The sequence below is a fragment of the Chrysochloris asiatica genome, unplaced genomic scaffold, assembly GCF_000296735.1.
Source record: "Chrysochloris asiatica unplaced genomic scaffold, ChrAsi1.0 scaffold00096, whole genome shotgun sequence".
Classification (NCBI taxonomy): Eukaryota; Metazoa; Chordata; class Mammalia; order Afrosoricida; family Chrysochloridae; genus Chrysochloris; species Chrysochloris asiatica.
The window spans coordinates 4,396,559-4,407,514 of record NW_006408614.1 but is presented as its reverse complement, the minus strand read 5'-3'; the positions used below and the strand labels follow the sequence as shown (position 1 = coordinate 4,407,514).

The 10,956-nt window shown below is 44.0% G+C and overlaps 1 protein-coding gene across 1 annotated transcript in view; it reads right to left on the bottom strand.

Moving 5' to 3' along the window:
- The window catches only part of EFHD1 (EF-hand domain family, member D1), a 43,746-nt gene continuing 32,790 nt past the window's right edge, over window positions 1-10,956 (bottom strand). The window contains exon 4 of the mRNA XM_006866755.1: window positions 1-135. Coding sequence (XP_006866817.1) covers window positions 1-135 — 135 coding nt within the window. The remainder of the gene's footprint in view (window positions 136-10,956) is intronic.

The following is a 10,956-nucleotide window of genomic DNA, read 5'->3' as shown; positions in this document are numbered from 1 at the left end:
CTAGGTACTGAAAGCTGCCTTGAGCTCCTGAAATGCTGCACGACGGACCCTCCTCTCCTCTTCCTCCCGCTTCCGCTCATCTTGCTCAGCCTTTAACTCAGCTTCAAACTTACTGGCAGATGACAAGGCTTGGACCTGCAAATACAGAGCAAAATAACACAGCATCCAGTAAGGGAGTGGAACAGAAACATGGAGATGCTAATGCCTCAGCCAGAATGGTGGTCAGCCAGCCATGTGACCATCGAAATGGGAGGGCAGAACCCTCCACCCACCTCCAACAAATCCTCTTTCCCTCTGGTCTTCCAAAGCTTGCTTTCTAGGGCAGCTGACCACTTTATTTAGTGCTGCGTTACACAGGATCATCGGCAATCTACTAGGGATGCCTTTCTACTCACTTCTTTTTCAAGATATTGTTTAACATCCTAAGTATTACCCAATTTTGTTGTTGGCTGCCATAAAGTCAGCTCCCCCTCATGTAATGGAGAGAAACCCTGCCGGGCCCCGCTTCATCTTCAGGATGGTTGCTCTGCTGGATGGAGTTTGTTGTGTGCCTTCCAACCTCAAGGGGCTCATCTTCCAGGACTACGTCAGATGGTATTACTGTGCTCTGCTGTGATCCTTAGGGTCCTTATGGGCTGATTTTTAAATGAAGATCCTCAGGCATTTCTTCCTAATGTGTCTTAGTCTGGAAGTACCAGTGAAATCTGTGACCCTGCTGCTATACCAGCATAGCTTCCAATGTCGTAGCAGAGTGGTGCTAAAATGACAGGCAGGTGGTGGTTACTCAATTATATCGCTGGTAGCATAGTGGTTATGAATCGGGCTGCAAACCTTAAGGTCAGCAGTTTGAAACTACCAGCTGCTCCGCGGGAGAAAACGAGGCTTTCTACTCCCATAAAGATTTACACCCTCGGAAACCCTATACAGGGTCGCTATGGGTCGGAACCGACTCGATGGCACATAACAACAACAACAACAACAATTTCATAATATGGCTTTATTTCGGGGTTAGGGGAAAATGAAGGCGGGCAAAGCGAAATGAACCTTCAGATAGAACTCTGGGGTCAGATCAGTGTACAGATGGGAGGCCCAGGACTAGGGGCATCTTTACAATATATCCTTTTCCCTGAATGTCTCTATTTTAATTCAATATTGCTTTTATATTACCAAGCAAAATCTTCTCTAAATCAGTCATTCTAAATATACTTCCACAAATTGCATGTTATCTGTTAAGTGTTGTGAATGAGATCTGGTACCATTCTTTCTATTTTTAAGTGTTCAACAATGCCACTTCTGGGGAAAAAAAAGCCACCTTAAAATCCTTCTCCTCTAGCACTGATTCTTGTTGATTTGGTCAAATTTCAAAACAACACATTGGGTGTAGACATTATTCTAATAAAGACTGCTAACTGTTCTGTAAAGTAGCTGTTCCAATTTACTTCCCCATCAACAGGGAAGGAAAATACTCATTTCCCACAATCCTACCTAGGCTTATCATTAACCCTTTCTCTTTTTGCCAAAAGAATTGACACCTTGTTTAACTTCCTCTTTGACAAATTACCCACACGTGCTCCTCACAGACTCCTCTATTCAGCTATTGAATTTTATTTTTGATTTGTAGTTACTTATATAATTTGGGTGATGTTCCCTTGCTATATATATTTTTCTGTTGCTTTCTCCCAGTCTTTTGCCTGTTGTTGAGCTCTGTTCTATCTTGAGGGTCATGCGACAAATGTTGTTAAATTTTGGTGAGATCAAATTTACCAACCAGTGCCTACCTGGCCCTTCATTTTATGTCATGTTTCAGAAGTTCTTTCATGGACCAAGGTTCTAAACCTACTTTCCTGCATTTTCTTCTAATCCTTCTATGGTCTTGTTTGCATTTTCAACTCATTAAGCTACCTAGAATTTATTTAGGGAAGGGGATATAAAGTAGGACCTTTACTTCGTTTTCTTTCAGTGGATAGCCAATTATCTTGATTTTTTTTCTTGAAATACCCATTTTCTCATAATTTGGACACTTATCTCTTGCATACACTAAATTCCCTCAAAAAGGGTATTTGGCTTCTATTATCACCTATTTTGTTTCACTTACTGGTTTGTTGATTCCTGTGCCTTATTGTTGTTAGGTACTATTGAGTTCATTCTGACAGAGTGAGGCCGTATTTCCAAGGTTTTAAATCTTAGGGGAAGCAGAAAGCTTCACCTTTCTCCCATGGAGTTGCTGGTGGGCTCAAACTGCCAACCTTGTAGTTTGCATTCCAGTGCTTATCCTGTGAAGTCACCACGCTTCCTACTCCTGTACCTATACTTTGTTGTTATGGGCCGTGGAGTCAGTTCCAACTCATAGCGACCCTGTACAGGGTTTCCGAGGCTGTAAATCATTACAGGAGCAGAAAGCCTCATCTTTCTCCTGCGGAACAGCTGGTAGTTTTGAACTGCTGACCTTAAGGTTTGCAGCCCGATTCATAATCACTATGCTACCAGAGCTCCTGTACCTATACTACGTTATTTAATATTACTGCCTTATATTCTAAGGAACTCTGGTAATGAAGTGGTTACGAGTTGAGCTGCTAACCTCATCAGCAGTTCAAAACTACCAGCCGTTCCGTGGGAGAAAGTTGAGGCTTTCTGCTCCCGTAAAGATTTATAGCCTCGGAAACCCCATATAGGGTGGCTATGAGTAGGACCCGACTCTACAGCATACCACCATCACCACGCCTTATATTCTAGAGTCGTGGTGTGATGATGTATGATACGCACTGGACTGCAAAACTCAAGGCCAGTGGTTCAGACCCACCAGCTTGCTCCTTGGAAACCCTATATAGAGTCACTATGAGTCAGAACTGACTTGAAAGCATTTAACACCATAAAAAGCCTTGATATTTACAAAGGAAGTAAAGATTCACTTATTGTGTTGAGGAAGCATTTTGTTTTCTCATTTCAGGAACGACTGTGAAATCTTAGCAATATCTCATTGAAATGGTTGCTTTTTTTCTTATTTGATCTATCCATGATATGAACAACTTTTAAATTATGCTTGCAGCTTTATTCTTAAATGTTGTTGCTGCATTTCATTTCTTCATATTTTCAGATTCTTAGAGCTGTATTTTTGAGATTCATGTAAAAATCTCTTCTTCCGGCGCTGTATTTTTAGCTGATTTCATGATCAGAATCCTAATGTCTTCAGACAATGAATGTGTTACAGTCTTTTTCACTATGTTTGAATTTTTATGACGTTGGAAATTGAGGGATAGTTAATTTCTCAGCTTCTATAGTCTTTTGGAGGGAGGAGCTGAAATAGAGCTCTTCGCTTTCTGTCTTTGTAATTCATCATGCTTTCTACTTCTCATCCCAACTTTTGTAGAAAAGCCTTCCTTTCAGTTGTTTAATGATTGTACGTTGATGTATTGCAATTCCTCATCATTTGTGAATGGCCCACTCCATGTGCATCTTCTTTCCAATTCCCTTCATTTCTCTATGACCAGATTCTGGGTTTGTGTCCGGAGCATCTCTGGTTCAGACATCACTACTTTGCTGCATTTTATCTCCATTTCACACAAATTTGTCTTTTGAGATTGTCATTTCACGTTACATTCCTTTGTTTCTTAGTGTGAATTCTCACATTTCAAAGAAAAAAAAATTGAAAGATCCATTCTAACAGGGTCCATTTCTGAAGACAAGGTACCTCTGGGAATGATGAGAGTAAGTGTGATGTTCTTAACACCACCCAAACTCGTGGTCTTGGGGTTGATTCAGACACATAGCAACCCTAAAGGATAGATTAGAACTGCCCCCATAGGATTCACAAGACTGTAAATCTTTGTGGAAACAGACTACCATATCTTTCTCATGTGAAGTTGGTGGGTTTGAACTACCGACCTTTTGTTTTTGCAGCAGAGTGCTTAACCACAGCACCAACAGGGCTCCTGTTATGGTATTACAGAAAACATTACAAAACATTTGCTGAATTGGAATCCCTGTTGGTTGTTGCCAAGATGGTTCCAACTCATACGATCCTATGCACAACCAAATGAAACACTGCCAGGTCTGGCAACATCCTCACAATTGTTGCCACACTTGAGCCCATCATTACTGCCACTGAGCCAATCCATCTTATTATGGCCTTTCTGGTTTTTGCTGATCCACTACTTTAACAAGCGTGATGTCCTTCTCTAGGGACTGGTACTGCCTGATAATATGTCCGAAGTATGAGAGACCAAGTCTCACCATCCTGGCTTCTAAGGAACATTCTGGATGTACTTCTTCCAACACAGGTTTGTTTTTCTGACAGTCCATAGGCACTTGTAATATTTTTCTCCAACACCACAACTCAAATGCATCAGTTCTTCTATGATCTTCCTTATTCACCGTCCAGCTTTCACATGCATATGAGGTTATTGAAAGTACCATGGCTTGGGTCAGGTACATCTTAGTCCTAATACTGACATCTTTGCTCCTTAACACTTTGAAGAGCTCTTGTGCAGCAGATTTGCCTAATGCAATACATCATTTGATTTCTTGACTGATGCTTCCATAAGTGCTGATAGTTGATCCAAGAAGAATGAAGTCCTTGCCAACTTCAATCTTTTCTCCATTTATCACAGTGTTATTTATTGGTTCAGTGGTGAGGATTTTTGGTTTTTTTTTACATTGAGGTGCAACCCATACTGAAGTCTGTGGTCTTTGATCTTCATCAGTAAATGTTTTAAGTCCTCTTTGCTTTCAGCTAGCAAGGTTGTGTCATCTGCATATTGAAGGTTGTTAATGAGTCTTCTTCCAATTCTGATGCCATGTTCTTCTTCAGGTAATCCAGCTGCTTCCATTATTTGCTCAGCATACAGGTTGAATAAATATGCTGAAAGAATACAAGCCTGGTGCACACCTTTCCTAATTTAAAACCGTTTAGCATCATCTTGTTCTGTTCGAACAACTGCCTCTTGGTCTATCTATGTACAGGTTCCTCATGAGCACAATTAAGAGTTCTAGAATAACTATTCCTCTCAAACCATAGTTTGTCATGATCCACATAGTCGAAAGTTTTTGTTTAGTCGGTAAAGTACATGTAAACATCTTTCTGGTATTCTCTGCTTTCAGCCAAGATCCATCTGACATCAACATTGTTACGTCTCATTGCACGCTGCCATCTAAATCTGGTCTGAACCTCTGGCAGTTCTCTGTTGATGCATTCTTACAGCCATTTTTGAATTATCTTTAGCAAAAATGTACTTGCATGTGATACTAATGGTATTGTTTGTTGATTTCCATATTCCATTGGGCTACCTCTCTGTGGAACGGAGCAAATATGGATCTCTTCTGAACAGTTGGCCAGATAATTGTCTTCCAAATTTCTTGGCATAGATAAGTGAGTGCCTCCAGTGCTGGACTTCCTTGGACTTCCTCCTTCAGTATCATTGGCTCTTGATCTTATGCTACCTCTTGAAATGGTTGAACACTGACCATTTCTTTTTTGGTCCAGCGTATTCCTTTGGCATCCTGGTGTGGCGCTGTGGGTTAATGCACCAGACTGCAAAGCCGTTTCAACTGCAAGGCTGGCGGTTCAAGCTCACTAGCTGCTTTTTGGAAACCCTATCCAGGGTCACTATGGGTCGGAACAGACTCAATGGCACTTTACAAAAAATTCCTTTGGCATAGGAGTTCCTACTTTCTATGGTCCACCTGCCCAGCAAGGTACCCCCTGGCTCTTCACATCAGCTGTAGATGCCAAACCCTGTCCGAGACTGGATGACCTCGCCTGGAGTAGGGCCCCATCAGTACCTTGGAGCGTCTCATCTCAATTTGAAAGCCTGACCTCTAACATTCCCCTCTGGAACCCCCATTCCTTCCTTTTCAACCTGCCTCTAATAATGCCCACCCTTTTTCTTCAGCCTGGGATGGTTCAAAACCCACCAGCTGTTCTGGGAGAGAAAGATGAGTCTGTCTATTCCTGTAAAGATCTGCAGTCTCGGAAACCCTATGTAGGGTTGCCATGAGTCAGAATCGCCTCAAAAGCAGTAGGGTTTTCTGATCACCAAGTTCCAGTCCCCTGGCGCACTGGTCACGCCCTGGTTTACCTCCAGACCTGACATGGATCCCTGGTTCTCCTTGAGACACTTGTCACGGTACCTACAACTCTGTGGGCCAGGCACTTCTGCCTCCCTCCTCACTCCAGTCCTGCCCTTTGGTCAAAGATTTTAGGATCTCCTCTGTTCCTGCTTCCTGGAGGAGAACACAGTATTTTAAGTCTCATACTATGATACCTGGATCTGCTGACTGTCAGATTCTAGTTTAGGCTGGGTCTTCAATGGGGCTCAGCCCCTGACCCTTGTCTCCTTCCCCACCATGCTTGTCTACACTACCACAGTCCCTGCCCCAGCCATGCCATACTCCTTAGGCCCCTCACCCTCCTGTATTTAGAAAAGCAGTAGAGAGCTCTTCCTCCACCCTTCTCAGCCTTTCCCCCCTTGTCTGGCTGCTCACTTCATGTCCCTAAGCCCAGAGGTGTGCTGGGATGCCTAAAGCTGATTGGTAAATTGTTTGTTGTTAAGTGCCTTAGAGTCAGTTCTGACCCACAGTGACCCGGTACAAGGTTTCCGAGGAGTGAGTGGCTGTCGAACTTAAACCCCCAACCCTGCAGTTCAAATCGCCTTTACAGGCCAGCCCATTAACTCACAGCACCACGCCATGACTGAAAATACAAATTTCTAAAATGTATAATGAAATAAGCTATATTCAAAACAAAAGTAACACACATATTCAAAAGCTATCATTTCCTGATGAAGTTCACTCCATTTTACAGTGATCTGTGCTCTTGAGCTTACCTGGAAACCCCTGGGTAGTGTAAACTGTTCATGTGCCAATTGAGAGGTTGGAGGTTCAAATCCAGCTACAGGCATCTAGTTGTGTACTTCAGAGTCCTGGTGTGGTGCTGTGGGCTAATGCGTCAGACTTCAAAGCTATTTGAAGTGCAAGGTCGGTAGTTCAAGCTCACCAGCTGCTCCTCGGAAACCCTATACAGGGTCGCTATGGGTCAGAATCGACTCTACGGCACTTAACAACAACAACAACAAAGTCCTGGTGTGGTGCTGTGGGTTAACGCTCTGGATTGCAAGGTCGGTGGTTCAAACTCACCATCTGCTCCTTTGAAACCCTATACAAGAGTTGAAACTGACTTGAAGGCACTTAACAACAAAGTCCTATGGTGTGTCACTAGGGATTAAAGCGCTGAACCATAAAGTCGGCGGTTCAAACTCACCATCAATTCCTTGAACTCTGGGCATGGTCGCTATGAGTTGGAACTAACTCAACAGCACTTAACAATAACAACAACAAAAACACAGTTCTACTTGGATACATGAAGGTCACCTTGAATTGGAATAAACTTTATGGTAACTAACAAGGCTGCCATAGCCAATTACCACAAACTTGGTGGCTACAGACCACAGAAACGTACTCTCTCGTAGTTCTAAGGCTACGTGTCTGAAATCCCAGGTGTCATCACGACAGTCTTCCCACTGGATAATCTAGGGGTGAATATTTCCTTGCCTCTTTTCGGGTTCTGGTGAGACCCCAGGCAACCCTTGACTTGTGGTACCAACCAGCAATCTCTACCTCTGCTGTTACATGGCCTTCTCCACATCCTTTCCTGTCTCTTAGACACTCTCATTGGATTTAGTACCTAATCAAGTTTGCTTTCATCTAAAGCCTTACCTTGGTTACCTCTATGTTGTTGTTGTTAAATGTCATCAAGTTGGAGCCGACCAACAGCGACCCTGTATAGGGTTTCTGAGAAGCAGCTGTTGAGCTTGAGCCACCAACCTTGAAGATCAAACTGACTTTGCAGTCCAGTACATTAACCCACAGCGCCACACCATATATTTGATGGCATGAATTTGGGGACAGATTTTGGAGTCCTGGTGTGGAGCTGTAGGATAAGCATTGGACTGGTAACTACAAGTTCGGTGGTTCAAACCCACCAACTGCTCTTGGAAACCCTCTACAGGGTCACTATGAGTTGGAACCGACTTGACGGCACTTAACAACAACAACAACGTTCAACTTGTGGAGTTCCTGGGTAGCGTAGATGGTTAAGCACTCTACAGCTAGATGAAAGTTTGACAGTTTGAATCCACCCAGAGGTGCCTAGTAATCCGCTTCTAAAAGGTCCCATCCTTGAAAATTCCTCCGGGGGAAGTTCTTGGGTTCTTCAAGTACCGGAATTGACTTCCTGGCAACCAATCAACCGACCACGTGGCTACCACATCCATCATAGCGTTCACATGTCAAGAGCAAAGGGGTGTGAACTGTATGCTTCCATCTTGGCTTCCACATGAGGTGCCTTGTGTCCTTACCACATGGGGACACCTCGCCCTCCACACCACAGAGCCTCTGCTCTGGTGGTTCCCACAACAGAAACGCCTCCTCTCCTTGATTACAAGGTGAAGCCTTCTTCATCTCTGAACATCTGTCACCAATGCCAGCTCCTTTATGGCCCTCTCTCAAATCTCAAGGGTGATTCCCTCCCTCCGTCACTCACACAAGCCTTTGTTGAGGCCCAGTATCCAACGGGGCCCTGTAATTACAAAGATAACATGCCTCCCTCTGCCTTTGAGTCTGGGTGAGGAGGCAGACATATAAATATAACATGTTGGAAAGATTCATTGCTCTTCTTCTTATCTTTTTGCCTAATTAGAAAAATAATGCATATGTATTACAAAACTTGACAAAAACATAAAATAAGTCCCTCAGATATAATTATTACTAATATTGGTATAGGAAACTGTTGTTGTTAAGTGCTGCTGAGTTCATTCTGACACATAGCGACTTTGTATAGTTTACAAGGCTGTACCATCTTTGCTGGAGCAGAAAGCCTCATCTTTCTCCTGTGGAACAGCTGGTAGACTAGAATTGATACCTGGTGGTTAGCAGTCCAGTGCTTATCCTACAGAGCCATTGCATTCCATAAAAGTTTTTGTTGTTGTTAAGTACTGTAGAGTTGGTTCCAACTCAGCGACCTTGTATAGGGTTTCCAAGGAGCAGCTGGTGAGTTTGAACTGCTGACCTTGTGGTTCAAACGACCCAGCAGTCCAGTGTGCTAGCCCACAGTGCTACACCAGAACTCCTCTAGTATATATTAATAATATTTAACAGAATGGGGCTATTGTTCACACTGCTGAGCTTAATTTATTTTGGGCATCTTTCACACAGTTGCCACTCAGCTTTTAATAGCTGCACCATATTCAAATATGTGGGTACATCACAACATCACAATGGGCTCAATTCCTTGAAAATGAAAGATTTGGTTGTTTCCAATCTCCCCTCCCCAATTTTGTTTTATCACCAACAGTGCCGTATGCAAATTCTTGTCCCTATGTCCGCATGCATTTATGTGAGTGCCTTTTAAGGTTAAAACCCTAGAAGTGAAATTCTAGAGGTGTAGGCTAGATTTGTACTGCTAACAGCAAGGTTGCTAGTTCAAACCCATCAGCCGCTCCAAGGGTGAAAGATGCTCCCAGCTGCTCCCATAAAGATGTAGTCTCAGAAATCCTATATAAGGTGGCTAAGGGTTTGAAGCTACTTGGTGGCAGTGGGCTAAGTTAAGTTTTTTTTTTGTTTAGTTCCCAAATGTCATGAGTCCTGGTGTCAGAGTTGTTAAGCACTTGACTGCTAATCAAAAGGTAGGTGGTTCCAACCCACCAGTCATGCCACTGGAGGAAGATGTGGCAGTCTGCTTCTGCAAAGATGGCGGCCTTGGAAACGTGGGGAAGTTCTCCTCTGTCCTGTAGGCATACTATGCGTTAGAATTGCCCCATTAGCCAGTGGGTTTTGGTACGGAAGTCCCAAAATTGCTCTCCAAAAAGGCTGAGTCCATTTACAGCTGTTCCGGACCCCCTTAGCTCAGGTTATGAGGGAATGCAGCTAAGGAGGTAACTCTTTAATTTGAGTCTTAGAGAGAAAGAGCAGAGCTTTCCGGGAAGAGGCATTTGGGTGGGACACTCGTGGCTGAAGCAGTTCTCGGGCCACCTGGGAAAAGATGTGGTGACAGCATTTGAAGAAATGAACCGCACAGGGGTGGGGGTGGGTGAGACAGGAGCAGTGAGCAGAGCCAGACTTTAGGGGTCTCCAACGTTAAGACAAGATGCTCCCCAAGACTTCTTATCATACGGGTCACACTACACTACAGAACTTGTCTTCCTCATAGGAGTGAAAACAATGTCCTCCTATCCTCAGGGTCCCAACCCTTGGACCTTTCCCACACAGGATGAGCGAGCTGCATGTGTTAACTCTTCAGTGACTGGAGCCCTTCGAGGACTCAACACCACCTTGTCCTCTTCTTTCTACCCTCCCCCTAAGACTTGGCCAAGAGCTTGCTTTCTCCACCAGATGGTGTGGCCTAGGCTCTGTTCTCCTTCACTGTTGGGATGGAGTTTGTATCTCCAGAGCGGAATGTGGTCCTGGCATTGCTGAAGTTTGTAGAACGAGTGTTCCATCACCAAGGAAGATCCAAACTGCTTACCAAGTTGAACATGTGGCACTAATATTCAAGGATCAATGAGTGCTCGGACTGCACTGGGGTTCCAATGAAAGGTACTTGGGGTCCGCCATGACACCCCATTTCTGTACTGCTAGAAAGATAATGGGGTCTGTCTCTAAGCAGCATCAAAGCAGTAAGAGGAGATGCCTGAGCAAACTGGGATGTGTCGCCAACAAAACTCCACAGGGGTCTGGTTTCTGCCTGAATGGTGGGATCCCCATTAGTCCACACTGTGTAAGGAGCGCCCACTGAGTGCCTGACACTTACTAAACAACTGATATACAAGAACTCACTTTCTTCTCTATCATCGTCTCCATTTTACAGATGAGAATACTGAGGCATGGAGAGGTGACACAGCAACTTGACCTCTACTGCTCTGGTGGGCTAGGGGGTTTGGAGGCCATTCCCATCCCTCCCTTTGC